This window comes from Pygocentrus nattereri, chromosome 10 (assembly GCF_015220715.1).
Source record: "Pygocentrus nattereri isolate fPygNat1 chromosome 10, fPygNat1.pri, whole genome shotgun sequence".
NCBI lineage: Eukaryota > Metazoa > Chordata > Actinopteri > Characiformes > Serrasalmidae > Pygocentrus > Pygocentrus nattereri.
In genome coordinates, this window is record NC_051220.1 from 42237209 (window position 1) to 42254316 (window position 17108).

The 17108-nt window shown below is 40.6% G+C and overlaps 1 protein-coding gene across 3 annotated transcripts in view; it reads right to left on the bottom strand.

Annotated features, from left to right (window-relative positions):
* Positions 1-2414: 2414 nt before the first annotated feature.
* Positions 2415-17108, bottom strand: part of lrfn5a (leucine rich repeat and fibronectin type III domain containing 5a) — a 101286-nt gene continuing 86592 nt past the window's right edge. For 2 of the 3 annotated variants that reach the window (XM_017724834.2, XM_017724835.2), the window contains exon 3: positions 4578-6001. In XM_017724834.2, coding sequence (XP_017580323.1) covers positions 5035-6001 — 967 coding nt within the window. In that variant the 3' untranslated portion in view covers positions 4578-5034. Of the gene's footprint in view, positions 2939-4577; positions 6002-17108 lie in introns of those variants that run through there. The other variant, XM_017724836.2, reaches the window with a different exon arrangement.

A 17108-nucleotide genomic window follows, 5' to 3' on the forward strand; every position in this document is an offset into this window, starting at 1 on the left:
GTTGCTGCTGCGTATGGAGCTGTGTAGCCTCAGACCATCCAAACCTCCTACAATAGACACACAAACATCTGAACTAATACTTAGAGCAATGAAAGAGGGTCGCCTGGTTTGACGATTCCTGTTTTCTTCATATGCACGGCAGTGTATGCAGACAGCTTGGTACATGGATGGCCAGGTATGTGTTCAGCATTTACCTCAGAAAGTGGTGGCACCAGCACGTTCTGGTGGGAACACAAACCAGTGGAGGGAGTGTGATGCTCTGAGTGATGCTCTGTTAGGAAACTATGGGTCCAGCATTTATGTGGATGCCGGTTTGACATGAGCCACCTACCTAAACCTCGTTGCAGACCAGACAAGGTACATGCCTTCATGGTGACGCTGCACACATTGTTCAGGAACACAACAGAGTTCAAGGTGTTGCTCTAGTCTCCAAATTCCCCAGGTGTCGATCTGGTCAAGCACTGCGGGATGTGCTGTAAGTCACAACTTACAGGACTTGAAGGATCTGCTGCACAGGGCAGCTTCAGAGGCTTTGTAAAGTCCATACCTACATGGACTGCCTGCAAGCATCAGTCGAGAATGTTGGAGGATCAGAGCAAGTTCTGGGACGTATATCAACACCTGGTTTTGGTGATTTGTTTTTGTATTGAAGGCATCATAAAGGTTGATAGGCACAAATGTTAAAATATTTGATTGAGTAGGAAAATAAATATACAGCAAGATAACAACCCTGAGCTCTAAATGGACTCAGTACCTGAGTGAGCTTCTCTCCTATTATGAACCATCACACCTACTTAGATCACAAGGTGCTGCTCACACCTGGTATCTAGAGTTAATAAAGCTCCATCAGGGGGAGAGCTTCTCATACAAAGCCCCCCAGCTCTGGAATAACCTTCCTGTTAATGTTCGGGACTCAGACTCAGCCTCAGTCTTTAAGTCTAGGCTAAAAACTTACTTGTACAGTGGAGCCTTTGGTGATTAGTCTCCCTGTCAGATCTGGACCTGCTGGAGTCTCTGCTGCTCTGTTATACTGAAATCTGTGGTCAGCCACTCTTTACAGAACTGACTCTGTGTTTTTCTTTCCTTTCTCTGCCGAGTTGATCAGCTGTCCATCCTGATGCTGCTGCCTCTTCTGCCCTGATCGGGCACCACTGCTCACCAGCCTTCTGGACCGGCTTGAACACCACTGAGCTTCTTGCTGTACAACACCATGCAGTCCTCACCCTCAGATGCTGCTGCCGCCGCTGCTAATCATAAACTAATCTAATCAACCGGTGCCCACCTGTTTTTCTCGCTTTGTACTATAATACAATTATACTCTAACAATGTTTGCTATCCAGTGTCGACCAGAGGAGGATGGGCTCCCCTTCTGAGTCTTGGTTCCTCTCAAGGTTTCCTCCTCCTGCTCTTAGGGAGTTTTTCCTTGCCACTGTCTCCACTGGCGATGCTCATGGGGGCTCGGACCCTGATTTTCTTTCATTTTCTTTCTCTAATGCTGATTCTTCTGTAAAGCTGCTTTGTGACAACACCTGTTGTACAAAGCACTGTATAAATAAACTTTGCTTGCTTGCTTGAGCTCCCTGCTGAGAAGATACTCATCCAGTAAAGTAGCTGCTGATGTTCTCAGAACAATGGATACAGTCCAGACCTCAGCACCACTGAATGGCTTTGATTCAGAAAATCATCAACCAGCTTCTAAGACTGAGCTTTGGAGGCGTGTCTGCAGGTTCTTTGAGGAGCTGAAAGTGAGGCTCCTGAGAAGAACGGAAGCTGGAATGAAGGGAAAGAGGGACTCGCTGATCCTCACACAGCTGAGAGTAGGTTTAGCTGTCTGGCTTCTGGGTCAATTTCTGTTAAATGGAATTGTTCTGTTTTTTTCCTAATCCTGAAAAGTGCTATAACTTACTCAGTGGCAGTTTTCCAGAAATAAATCAATGAAAAAAAACACTACAAAAGTAAAGAAGCAAACTTCAGACCCCAGACCTTCTCTGGCTGCCTACACATTTAGAATAAAGCAGAAAGTGGCGAAGTCTGATGTTTGTGTTAAGGACGGCTTTGCTGCTTGTTCTGTGTTTGAGCTCTGAGGGTAGGGATGAGCTGTTTTATTGCTCAAATGCTCCAAACCTTTGGAACCGTTGGTCCTGCTGTCGGTACAAAACCTCACATGTCCATTTTGGTCATTTTGCACTTTTTTTTTAGCAGAATTTGAAAATGTGAATTGACCTTTACAGTGTGCAAAACTTTAACGATGAACAGAACGGAAATGGTCCAAAACCTGCTTGGAAAATAATCCAGTCCCATTAAATTCCATTAAAAGTTAAGTGTTCTTTTCTGCCTCTGTAAAATTAGTTTTGGAGATACGAGGTTTTGTTCCGACAGCAGCGATTGGCTAGTCGTTTATAATAAACACCCTTCACATATTCTTATTTCTTTTTTTTATTTTACACAACATAACAACACAGTAGATGTTGTCTTTCTGTACATGGATTTTTTTTCAGGGCCTTCAAATAAAGGCAATATCAATGTCACCGAAAAGAAAAACGTTTTTTTTTTCTTTAAAAAATATCAATTTAATAACAGGTCCAAGTCTTTTTATCATTTTTTTCAAGTCTCTAATAGTCGTTTTTTGAGCGTCTCTGTAGTAATGCAGGAAAACGTTATTCCCTTGAATAGAAAGGCTTTTTTGTGAAATATCTCTGTTTTGCTCTCAGTCTTGCTCACATTCCCTATCGGCCAAAGCTCGTTTCCAGTTGGTGCTCCTGGCGGGACAACATAGGAAGGCACCGATGCGTTTCTCGCGGCAAAACGCTCCGAGAGTGGAGTACCGTGGGTTTCTGTGTGGATGCGGCTGCTATGGAGGTGGAGGTGGCTGTCAGCGGAGGGCCGGGAGGAAATCCCCTCGAAGCGACATCCTGCTCATCCACGCGCTTTCAGAGAACTTTGATCAAAAAACAAATTAAAAAAACAACAGAGGGGATGATGTTTCGGACAGGAGGGAAAAAATGGTGCAAAACACACACACACACACACACACACATGCACACAAACACTCACATACACACTCATACTGTACACACACTAAACGCGCACACTCTCACCAACCTCACTCAGGAACGCACATGGCTGTCAAAAGTTTGGGGACACCTAATTGTTTAAGATGCTGTTGCGTTTTCGATGCACTATCAGCTTTACTCCCGGTTTTTGGTCAGTTTTGCAGGACCTTAACGAATTAAAGACTAACCAGGTTCATTCTGAGGAAAACAATATCATGAATTTGACAATGAGACAATAACAAAAACAAAACTTTGCTGATAAAGTAAAATAAAAAAAAATGTAGTAGATGAATGTAAATAATGATTCTACGATGACGCAATCAGTCATCAGATTTCTCTGGGAGTTAAATATTATATAAAACTGTTGAGTATTTCCAAATGATGACTTACTTTCCTGACATTAAATAACACTTTTTGAAATAGTAATTGAAAAAAAAATGATTAATTATTTTCAATTTGAGATACTATGACAGTGTGCTGAGAAACAAATCATTACTTTGACATTTTTAGAAAATAAGTTATTGTTTTGGCTTCCTAGTCAATATTTAAAAAATGTAGGTCATCAGGAATGACGTTCTCTTAAAATGAATATCCAGAATGCCTCACATGTGAAACATGGTTTAAATAAAATATCATAGTACGTTATTAATCATCTAGTAACTTTCTGATGTTCTCAAAGGCTTAAAATATGAAATAAAAGACACTCAAACAGCTTCTGGCTTATGACTAACAGCACTGAAGTCTACAGATATTATTGAATGAAATATCAGCAATTATTGGTATGATGTGAGTTCACGCTTTTAAATGTGAGCTTTTTCCTCGTTGCAGTTGGGAAAACGTTAGGTCCGATTTTGTTTGACATAATTCTGGAACGCCAGCTGTTCACTGTGTGGGCATTTCATGGTGAATGGACCAAAAATCTCTGGCGGCCAAGAAAACTGTTTAATACTACTGACGTGGGCAGGGAGTGTGTTTCTGCCAGTAAAACACGATATAACATTAGAATAAACACAAATCAACATAAATTCAGTCAAATGTGCTGTTATCAGGAAAGTTATGAATCCAGCCATCACATGGATTTGATCAGTTGATTGATCACCTGATTGAATTTATTGAAGGATTAACTATATATTTGGCAGTCGTGGGCTGGAGGTCAGGGAATCAGCCTTATGACCAGAAGGTCGCCGGTTCGATCTCCACATGACTGAGGTGTCCTTGAGCAAGACACCTGACCCCCAACTGCTCCCCGGGCGCTGTGGATAGGGCTGCCCACCGCTCCGGGCAAGTGTGCTCACTGCCCCCTAGTGTGTGTGTTCACTAGTGTGTATGTGGTGCTTCACTGCACGGATGGGTTAAATGCAGAGGTGAGATTTCCCCGTTGTGGGACTAATAAGGGTCTCTTAATTAAAAATTGTGTATTTATATATGAGAGATGAAATATCACAAACTGGAACATCAGCCAATATATATATATATATATATATATATATATATATATATATATATATATATATTATGGTGGTATAAATCAAAACACAACAAAAAATATATAAAATTAAAAAATTTGCGGTCTCAATTTATGTCTTAATGATTCGACTGCCTTTTAATAAGGTAATGACAAAACACAAACGAGAGTAAAACTGAGCATCTGAATTGTCAGTTTTGTCTGGTAATTAATTATTATAATATTAGTGTCATTAGCTCTGTGACATGGAGGAATTTTAGCTTTTTAGATATCATCGCAAAATATGTACGCGCGATATTGTTTTACTTCAAAACAAACCTGCTTGCTCTTTTATATGTTGCATTGCAAATCCCGATACAGTGCTGGCCTTGCACTGAATACACTGTAATGTGTTCTCTTTGCGACAGCGTTTTCATTTGCATTAAAACATTCAGAAATGCTTGGAGGTGTCCCCAAACTTTTGACGGTCACGACTGAACGAACAGGCACACGTTTATCTCCAGCCCCTCTATACATTCACACTGTGCTCTCTAGGATCCACTCTGAGCTGGAATACATGGCTTTGCTACCGTCTATATCCGTGTTCTCCATTTGGACTAGCATTCCGTTCATGGATAGACTCCGCTTGGACCACATGTTCCCGAACTTCTGCGCACCGCTGAAGCAATGGTGCTTGGACAGGTCCTCGTTTAGGGAGTACCTCCGCTTCGCGCGCACTCCTTCTACCGGCAGTGTCATGTACTTGGTTACGGAGGGTCTGGGATGCGCCCTCCTCAGGATTGGGGTGTCTTTAAAGCGGGACGGGAGCATCGGGGCCGGGATTAGCGGCTGCTGGAGTGCGGTTGAGTTGTTTCGGTTGGTGTTTTGAGTCTCAGGATTGGTCAGAGCGTCCACCTTGGCCTCCACTGGCTTTGGCGCTGGTTTGCGTTTTGGCTTCAAAGACCCGGACGAGCCTTGAGTGGTCCAACTCGGGCTCACCACGGACGTGGACGTGGAACAGTCTGGGATGGAGGTTTCCGAGGAGTGGGTTAAGGAGTCCGGAGGGGGTGCTGAAACCTTCTGGCCGCCCTTTTCGTCCCCGTCTGACCCCAGGGCGCCCTCTTTGGACGCAGAAGGGGTTATGCTGCAGCCCTGCGATTGAGCCCCGTTGGTCTGCGAGTGCATGCTGGTGACGCCGGACCCTTTGCCGCGTTCGCCGCTGTTGCACACCTTGTATCGGATCATGAGGATGATAATGAAGACGAGGACGGACGCCACAATGATGCCGCCGATGATGATGATCATGGTGCCGCCCAGAAACTGGGACTGCATGAAGTGGCACCGCAAATATTCTGACTCAGTGGTGAACTGGATGCAGCCCACCACTCGCGTGGCGGTCAGGGACGTGATGCCGTCGTCGTAGATGGCCAAAACACACAGGTCGTACTGGGTCCCGGCCGCCAGGTTATTCACCAGGAAGTTTTTGCTTGTAGGGGGGATCATTCTGCAGAGATAAGAGGAGAAAACAGCCTTAGAAAAATGCGACTCAAGGTGGATCTACAAGAGAGGGGGTTTCCGATAAACTGACCAGGGAAAATTATAACTGCAGCATGCTGGTTCGGAAGAAGAGAATATGATGTTAATCAGAAATTGTAAGAGAATATTGAGGCTCAAATTAGTTTAACCACCTGAAAATAATTACTGATATCAGTCTATGCCTGTACTACCATAAGAACCATATCAAATAACAATACATTTTTAAAGCTGAAATTTGAAGCAGCAATTTGCTGTTGTAGGAAGAAAACCTCCAAATCTCCAAAACGGTGACTTTACAGGAGAAGGAAAAAACCTACTTTACTTTTACTGTAAGTCAATGGAACCAGAATTTTTTCCAAGTCATTTTGGGCCGTTTGATTTATTCCCTTTATCATGGAATTTACATACGGTGGAAAGGACAACAGGTATTTTCACATTATGACAAAAATGGAGATACGAGGTTTTCTTCCGACAGCAGCAATATACGTGATATGAGGATGTCATGCGTAGTAATTTGCCTTTTTTTTTCTTTGCTACCCTCTTAAAAAAGACGAAACGTGAAATCGTCCTTCAGATAGATGGAGAATCTGCTGTACCTGATTCTGTGTAACACCAAAAGGTCCTTTTATTGCTTGTAACAATAGAAAAACCCTTTTTGGTGCCGTGCAGAACCATTTTCTAAACTGTTCTACATAGAACCCAAGACATTAATACAGATAATAAACTAAACATATACAGACTGATCATTTCTATTAGGAGGAATCTGTCCCAAACCTTGACCCTTTATTATAATACTTTATAATTTATTATAAAAATATTTTTCATTTTTTTATGCTTCTTTTAAAGTGAATTTGAAAGATTTAAAGATTTAGATTCATCAGAAGTTTAATGTTTAAATTAAAAAAAATGTCATGTCACCACCATAACACAGATTTTGAGTCTGTGGGTGGAGCCTTATTTTAGCCACGCCCCATTTTAGAGCACGAAGTCAAGCTGCATCCCTGCCCCTCCTGACCACATGGTGAGCAATTAGATCCCATCTTTTGAAGTAAATGTGTCCCAAAGTCTGAAAATGAATGTAAAGCATTACGAACTGTCACTACTGAAACAGGTTTTCTGCAGTTCAGTACTTTTCTGTGTTTTAATGAAAAATATGATGATTTTCTGTGTGAGCAGCTGTTCAAAGCTGTGTCTGTGAGTCACGTACTGGCTGTATTTTTCTGAGTTCTGCTCAAAATGAGCTAAACATGTCACAGAAACAGCGTTATGGCTGTTTTGGTATTGATTACAATGGAATCAGTCATTTATTTGAATGAAAATGAACAAATGTTAAAGGTTAAAAACTGAATTTAAGGGTCACTCAAAGCAAATCCAATAGAAAGGTCCATATGGCGTTTCCAATAAAGTGGCCAGGGTGGGTAGTGCAACTGTTATCAATGTGATTTCCATTCCAGGAACATGCTTCTTCAGCTCGACCTCCACAGAATGCTCATAACTACCCACTCCGTGTGCATCACTAAGTAAATGAAGTCTGGTACGACGCCTGGAAGAGAAAAAAATATATATATCACCCCATTCGCAGCTCACATCAATAAACAGGCAAAGCCAGCCGTGCTATCAGCACCATCTCTTATCTCGGCTTTAGTGTGTGCCCCGCTGAAGGCATGTTTAATCAGGTAATCTGGTGAGCGCAGAAGTGGAACAGCAGTAAATCTGTTCCAGCCTCGTATCTCTGCGCCGAAACCCGCTCTACCTGCCGCAGCCCGGGGTCCGCTATCACTCTTATAGAGCCTTTCACTCCAGACGTGAACAATGCCATCTCTTATCGAGCAGCCACACGCACCCTCCACCTGTCTCGCCTTCAGCCACACAAACACTCGCCTCATTCAGAGCGCTGAAAGGAGCGGCTGTGCGATTCCCGCTGCAAACCAATTGGATTCCGAGCACATATCCACTCAGTGGAAATGGGTTCACACGGAGCTTTCAGACCAAGCTGCACAAGAATGTAGGGATGTTTGTTTGCATATTTACATATTTTTGAACATTGACACAAATAAAAAAAATACTTTCTATGAAGCCTGCGTTCATAAATGGCTATGAATGTGCTTATAACACTTTGTACCTTGCTAAGCACGCTCAAAACATCTACTAATGCTATATAAGGCTGTAATAATGTTTTATAATTGAATCTCTGATGACAAATGCTGTAACACCATTATAATGTCTTTATGATCTCGAATGTATAACCTGCACGCAATCATGCAACTTACTAACAATTAAAAATATATATATGCCACCATTGAAGGCAAATATAGTGACGTTCCAGGTTTTCCACATTTAAAGAGTAAATATGCTGTTAATGTGTTTGTCAACGATCAGAATCGGATTTCATGGTCATGTAAACAGCTCATTCTGATTTCTTAGATCCGAGTAAGGTCTAGAGATCTGATTAAGAGGCTGGATTTTAGCTCAGTCGTCAGATTTCTCAGTGCTGGGAGCTCTTACTCTGATTTCTTTCCCATTCCTCAGTCTGAGTATGTGTGGAAACAGATGGAGGTACTGGAAATAAGCGAGCAGCGTCGCCACGAGGCGCAGCAAAACTCTTTTGGAACAACAACGAGACCAAATACGTGCTTGAGGAAATGAAGGATTTAAATATTCTTCATTTTCTAGATCATGCATGTTGATATTTTCAGGTAAAGTGGTGTGAATCTAACAAAACAAAGCTCAGATGTGAAGTCTGTGAATGCACTCAGTAATACACTATAACAAACTGAAATCTTTTAATATTGCAGGATAAGTTGCGTTATGAGATTAATTAGGTGCCACGTATGTATTGTGGTTATATTTGGACACTGCCGGACAAACAAACATTTAAAAAATAAATAAACAAACCGCGTTTTTCACAAATACTGTAACGTTGTTGCTAAGCAACGACTCTGACAGCTGTAGGAGACGCTTGAGCCATCTGAACGTTTTTACTTCTCACTTTGCCACAAACAGAAAACGGACGCTGTTAAGACCACATCTGACCGACAGCCGATTTGGTCCGACTCTGAAGACGAGACGACACTAAATTCCCAAACTGTCGTCACCACTGAGCAGCTTTTCAGTCGGCAGCTGTGACAGAAGAACAGCTGAACAACCTGGAATCAGCCAGAAATGAACCCAACACCATTCGCCAAACTAAACGGGCTGTAAGAAGCTTTACAGACCGGCTGGAACAAAACAACATTAATACTGATCTGGACAAACTGACCAAACTGAGCTGAACCTGATATTGGGTCAGTTTTACGGCTCAGTCTGATTTGAAGATCAGACACGTCTGGCGAATGGTGTTGGGTTCATTTCTGGTTAGTTCCAGATTCTGGGAAGACTTTACACTAGATGTTGAAACATTGCTGCTAGGATCTGATGGCATTCAGCCACAAGAACATTAGTGAAGTCAGGTTCTGATGGTCAGTTGTGGATCTCCAACTCATCTCAAAGGTGTTGGATGGAGCTCCTTCACTCCAGAGAACACAGGACCACTGCTCCACAGCCCAGCGCTAGGGGGCTTTATACCCCTTTAGCCCAGGTTTCCTTTCAAACATGCTCATGTGAGCTGCTCCAAAGCATCCCATTCTATTGGTCAGTGCTTTACTATGGCAATTATATAAGCTGCGTATGACTGGACACCAAATCGGGTGACCTTAAAGTGGTTACATTCCCTCATTAGACTGACTGTCTGGACACGTTTGGACAAATATGATGGCTTTTACTTCATGGATTATTGTAGATGTTTTATCTCTATACACCACAATTGTATGGACATGCATGCGTAGACTCCCCTGGGGCAGAATTTGATTAGTTATAATGGACAAAAACGAACAGTAAAGGGAACACTGGCAGGAAAGCTTTGAAAAGGTTAAAAAGTACCAAAAAAAAAAAATTAATTTGATAAAATAACAGAAAATTTCTCTGGCGTCCGTCCATCACGTCTCGTCTTCAGCAATAAGGAGCATGAATCTGAGTGACTTCTCAATTATAATTGTCAAAAATTAGCCGGTCTCCAGTGCACTGTCCCCCGCAGACCCACCGAGCACCTTCAAATGACACTGTCTGCCCGGACGGGTTCACAGAAACCACAACATGAATTCAATTATACACAATACAATGAAACACTGCCGGGCATTCCCCAGTGCCGTGGCGGAGTCCACTCCAAAATGAAGACTGGCCTCCACTTTTCAAACATCTTATCATGTTATGTCTGTTAAAATCGGGTTAAATGGGCCTGAAGCTTCTGCACATTTGGTTTCTGTGACTGCAAAGCACCGCTGCTATAATCCGATGGAAATGTAGATCATTCCTAATATAATCTTCATAAAATCCGTTTAGCTCCTCAATGTGATAAACCACACTGACAGACAACCAGACACAATCAGGCAAAGATGTGTTCATTCTCCTGCTGCTAAAACCTCAAAGAGCCTCATAGTGATTCAGCAGATCTTGGAGCCAATTTGGTTAGTTAGTTAATTAGGATATTCAGGAGGTTTTGCCAACGTTGTGTTCAGGATAAGACGCTTCTATCTGCGTTCTGTGTTTTTCGAGACGTTGAAGGTCAAAGATTTCACTGTCAGAGTGACAAAACTCTTACCTTCCATATCTTAGTAGGACCACTGTCCTGAGATACGTTTGGCTGCTGGTCATTTGAATCTGAGGATTGTTGGAAGCTTATTTTAAGACTAACTTATTTCCATGTTTGACTTGTTTTGAGTAATTTTATTAAGTAAATTTATCTCACTTTATTGGCCGGTAACTTTGCTTGTTTTAAGAAATGAGCTTGGAATTGGTTAAATTATTTGCCAGTATAGTGAAATAATTTAATAATGATAAAAAGACCTAAAACAGGTAAACAATGTCTAGAAATACGTTATAATCTCATTAAGTTGATATGTTGGAAATGTTGGAAATATTGGCTAGATTTAGATTTTTAAGATCATTTCATGACAAGATATTATTTTATATATACACAGGCCACATGTTATGCTTTATGCAAATAAACATTAATTATGCATTAATAATAAAAATATAAGTATAAGGCTCATTTACATCAAGCTAGTCCAGATCAGAGTGATGGTAATCATAAACGAATGAAATTCATAATCGTAAACTAATCAGATGAACCGCTGCCCCACCCGTTTTTCCCGCTTTGTGCTATAATACTTTAATACTTTCTACTAACAGCGTTTGCTCTCCGGTGTGGACCAGAGGAGGACGGGTTCCCCTTCTGAGTCTCGGTTCCTCTCAGTGTTTCCTCCTCCTGCTCTTAGGGAGTTTTTCCTTGCCGCTGTCTCCACTGGCGACGCTCATGGGGGCTCGGACCCCGATTTTCTTTCTTTAGCGCTGATTGTTCTGTACATCTGTCTGATTTAAAAAGTGCTATATAAATAAACTTTGACTTGCTCGCTTTGATGATGTGCATCAGCGATTTGATGTGTCAGTTATACATACAGCACTGTGGGAAAGTCTGAGGCTCCCAAGACACATTTTCAAAATCTATTCATTTGTGTAGTTTGTGTTTATTTGCTGAGAAAAGTGTTAATATTTGAATTTTTTGAAAAAAAAAATTCATAGAATATTAATACAGAATAATAATGATTTTATATATATATATATATATATATATATATATATATATATATATAACAAACAGTGATGTTCTGGATGTTGGTGTGTGTGTTGACCCATCTCCAAGCCTCTCCTCCTCGAGGAAGCCCAGTATTATATGTAGTTAAAAAGCAGCTCCTGGTTTGACCAATCAGTGCTCAGTAAATTGAGCTCATGATGTAATTGATGATATTAACGAGTCTCTGTGGCGGCTGTGAAGGTGTCCAGGAAAAATATGGACCCGAGAAATTCTTGTTACTGTTTATTGTTTTTCTGTTTATCTGAATTATGAATACGACTTTATTCTAATGTATACAGTGATAAACTCACTGCTGAGGTCAACTGGTTAAAAATGTGCTTAGACGCCTAAAACCTTCACACAGTGCTGTACACATTGTCATCTCTCACCTCATTATAGCGCTGCATGATATGCTCTGTGTGTTGCAAATTAAAAAAAATAAATAAATGAATAAAGCATAATAAACGCATCGGTCATCATGATGTCATGATGTCATCGGTCACATTGCATACACGCTACTTAAAGTTTCAGCAGCCCCGACTTAAAACGCCTTCCGGCGTCCCAGGCAGCGCGTTCTCTGAAGGGGACGTGTTAACTTATTCACACTCATCAATAAGTGGAACCACAGCACTGAATTTGACGTACCTAAAAAATTTGAAGAACCTGAAAAAATGTAATGTATACAAATCAGCCACGGGTGAACTGCGTATGGACGCACCATAAGCTGTGGTACATATTACCAACATCCCCCACTGCTGAAGGAATAAAGTGGAGCTGATGATGTTCAGAGGCTCCGTCAGGATTCGCTGACCAAGCAGCCCAGCTGTCCCAGCGCTTTCTTCTCCGACTTCTCCAGCATGGAGGTTACTGAAGACGGACAGGAGCTGCTGAGCTCACGGAAATGTACAGCAGCGTATGCCTATAGCTCTGACACATAAACACCCACTCGCGCTCTGCTGCCTGACAGTAACTGCATGCAGGAGTCTCAAATGGTTGCCAGAGCTAGATCACATTAAAGTGATAGTCTGACAAACAGAATCACGATGTACTCCACCCCCCACCCCCCACCACCAGAGACAATCAGCCAAGAACATGGAAAGCAAAAACAGGACGATGTATGGATAATACAGCGTCCTGCGGTGTCGGAAACCACATGAGCAAGTCTATTAGAGAAACTGAACTCAACGTGGTTTGGTGATTTAGGCATGCAGTTAGACACGTCTCAGCTGACTGACTCCATTTGGACTTTATATTTATTGCATTTGATTTCGATTTGACTACAGAAGGACACTATTTGGTGCTATATAGACCCATTTTCAAGCATATCGCTGCTCTCAGAACAAAACCTCGTATCTCCATTTTTGTTGTTTTTCGACGTAATTTGATAACATCTGTTTCTCTTTACATTGCTTGTAAATTTCACGACAAATGGACCAAAAGAAAGCCCAAAATGACGTGGAAAGACGTCTGGTTCCTTTGACTTTTTCCTTCTCCTGTAAAATTACCGTTTTGGAGATACGAGGTTTCCTTCCGACAGCAGCGATACGCATGTATGTACACATACAGGGTGCATGATTCCATATCTCATGAATGCATTACAACACGTACATTTAATTATCTCACTTTATTACATATGTATTACAATGCGTAATAGGCGCATTATACCATGCACATTATGAAGTGACCCTTATTAGTTCCACAACGGGTAAATTTCACCTCCACATCTGTGCAGTGAAACACCACACACACACACACACTAGTCAGCACACACACACTAGGGGGCAGTAAGCACACTTGCCTGCAGCGGTGGGCAGCCTTATCCACAGTGGGGGGCTAGGTGCCTTCTCAAGGCACAGGGCCAGTTCCCTAACCTCCAGCCCACGACTGATTACAATATGCTATAGGTGCATTTATAATATGGTATAGGCATATTGCTCTGTATGCATAATATGTTGGAGTTGCATTATTCCATTTGCATTGTGTATAAATAAATATATACATATGTTATAAGTGCATTCTTCTATATAAAAAAAAGATTATTCTATAAACATTGCAATGTGTTACAAGTGCTTCATAACATACATTCAATATGCCATTGTGTATTATTCCACATGCATCACAATATATTATAGTACATTATTCCATAAACATTCTATGTTATAAGTGTATTATTACAGATGCATTATAATACAGTGCAATGTACGTTACCCTATGTTTATTACAATACATGATATTGTTCCATATTAAACATAATAATATTCTAAAGATGTTTTATTTATTATCTCTTATTATAATATGCCATTATTAAATTATTCCATGTCCATTGTACTACGTTGCATGTGGTTCCTGCAGTAAAATCTGAACGAATAGCTGTGATTCTCTCTGATTAGAGCCGTAAAGGAAGTCAAGTCAACTGCATGCATTAATTTATGAACAAAGAAGCCTCCAGCTTTTATTCACCAATAAAAACAAGCCAAGGTCTAGAGCCTTGTCTATATTACACATATAAAAACTTGCAGATAATTTCCTCTATTAAAATTCCATACGTGTATGACTGCTTTAGTCATGAGCCAGAATGTGAGAAGAATACAAAATATGTTAATTCTCTGAGTTTATGTTCAAATATGTATTATCTGCTCAAATGTGAGAGAACGGATGATGAATGGATGTATCGGATTCATTCCCATGATGGCCTTACTCTTAATACACACATGAATTAGCATAATAAAACATATTCCTCTTCCAGATAATCCAGTTCCACCCGATTCTGTTTAAGCGCTTTATGCGCTAGATACATTTCAGTAACCTCCATATCCTGCCCGGATATGCTTCATTCTTCTTTTGTTCAGCTACACTGTGTATTTAAGCCAATCATCAACAGCATGAATGGCAGCAATAACAATGAAGTGCATAGTGAATTCTTACATATAGAGAATACTAAAAGTTCATCACTGCCTCCACAAATGGAAGTTAAAACTCTAAAATGCAAAGAAGAAACTACACAAACAGGATCCAGAAACGCTGCCACCTTCTCTGGGCCAGAGCTCATTTAAAACGGACTGAGGGGTGGGGAAAAAGTGTCCTGTGGTCCAACAAATCAAAATTTTAAATTCTTATTGGAAATCATGGACACTGTGTCCATGAGAGCTCGAACTGATGAGCAACTGAACATTTCACATTTCAACATTTCACTACAGATACATCACAGTAGCCTTTTGGAGCGGTCATGGGCTGGCGGGAACCTGCCTTGTGACCGGAAGGTCGCCGGTTTGATCCCCAGAGCCAACAGTACGTGACTGAGGTGTCCTTCAGCAAGACACCTAACCCCCAACTGCTCCCCGGGTGCTGCAGATAGGGCTGCCCACCGCTCCAGGCAAGTGCACTCAATGCCCCCTAGTGTGTGTGTGTGTTCACTAGTGTGTATGTGGTGATTCACTGCACGGATGGGTTTAATGCGGAGGTGAAATTTCCTGTTGTGGGACTAATAAGAGTCTCATAATCTTAATATCCTGCCCTGATATTCTGAACCTGCTTCATTCAGGCTTTTGGTCGGCAACACTGATGTATGTAAGTCAATCATCAATAGGATCAATGGCATCAATAACAAAGAAGTGCATAGAGAATTCTGACATATAATGAATACTAAATATTTTTCATTTTTTAACTCCATGTATTTTATGCAAATACATTTAAAACATACTTCCCTGTATTTTTAAAGTACAGGATCTTCATGAAGTAACATATCTTATGGTAGTATACTTTAATTTAAGGATATATAACTGAATAAACATATTTCTACACATACTGAAGCATGCTTAAACAAAGTCTTATAATACTTAACCGTCTTCAACTTAAGTGTACCCATTAATACACACTTAAAATGCGTTAGTATTGGTGTCTTAATTGCTTAACATAGATCAGAAAAGCACGTTCAGGCACAGATGCATTTCAACAGTACAACAGTACTAAATAGAGCTTAGTTATTCCTAATAATATATTTAAGTTTATACTTAAGCATGTCTTAAGGGCACTTAAATACATGTTTTATTTGTTGAATGTAAGTGGATCTAGTGATGCTGAAATATAATTTAAGGGCATTTTAGTTACAGGATATCTCAACACAAAGCACAGAAGCGTGTCATTACTTAGTTTATTCATAATACATTCAAAGTGTAATGACAGTTATGCTTACAACTGTATACTTAACTCTACTTAAGTGCAACTTCAGTTCTTTTTAAAGAAAAGAAAAGGAAAAAAAACATTTAATTGCATTTTAAATATTATAGTTTTCAGTTCATTGAACTGCAAATAATAGATCAACAAATGTAAAACACATATTATTCTTCGGCTTATTTAATAATAGACATTAACCTCTTATTCTCCAGGGTCTATTTTGGTTTGTCCGTCTGAATTTACACGACCAAATCATAAGGTAAATTATTCAGTAACTGCATGACAAAACTTTGTTTTATTTTATTTTATTTATTTATTTTGTAAAAGCCCCTCAAATGAACAGATCGTGTGTTTTATGATCTCCACATATCACTATACGCTCACAATTTACTGCTGAAAGCCAAAAATCTCCGACGCTCTTTGTGTTATTCTCTAAAAGTGATGTTTCCAGAGCAGATCACTGAAGAGACGCCGTCTGTTTATAGTTTAGACCCCAGATTTGGGGAAAAACGGGTTGACTTTCAGTAGAAAAACAAACTGAGTTCAGCTTCTTTTATATTTATATTCTTTTAAATAGATTATCTTAGAAGTGGAGCTCCCTCAACCTCAGCCGTCTATCCCAGCAGAACTGCCACAGCAGGAAATATCAGTAATATTAGCCATATGGCAGTATCTCAGTACTGATTCTGACCAGTGAGGATTTAGTCTGCATTCATGACACTTAGGAAGTCTTGCATATCTTACATAACATCTTACATATAGAGAATACTAAAGGTTCATCACTGCCTCCACAAATGCAAGTTAAAACTCTAAAATTGCAAAGAAGAAACTGTACATGAACAGGATCCAGAAACGCTGCCACCTTCTCTGGGCCTGAGCTCACTTAAAATGGACTGAGGGGAAGTGGAAAAGTGTCCCGAATCAACATTTTGGAAATCATGGACACTGTGTCCTCCGGGCTGAAGACCACTCAGCTTGTTTTCAGTGCACAGTTCAAAAGCCAGTATTCATGATGGCTTTACGGGGGCATTAGTGCACATGGCATAGGAATGTGAATTTTCCAAATAAGAGCATCCTTCATTCCCATCTTCCCATCCCGGCTTCAACATGTGAACTTGCTCACAGCAAGTTGGAGCTTGTTAGGCTGCTGTGTTTATTAGAGGAAAGCTCTTAAAAAGCTTTTACACAGGATTTAAAGAGCGGATTGGTTACTAAAGCACTGAAAATCACATGA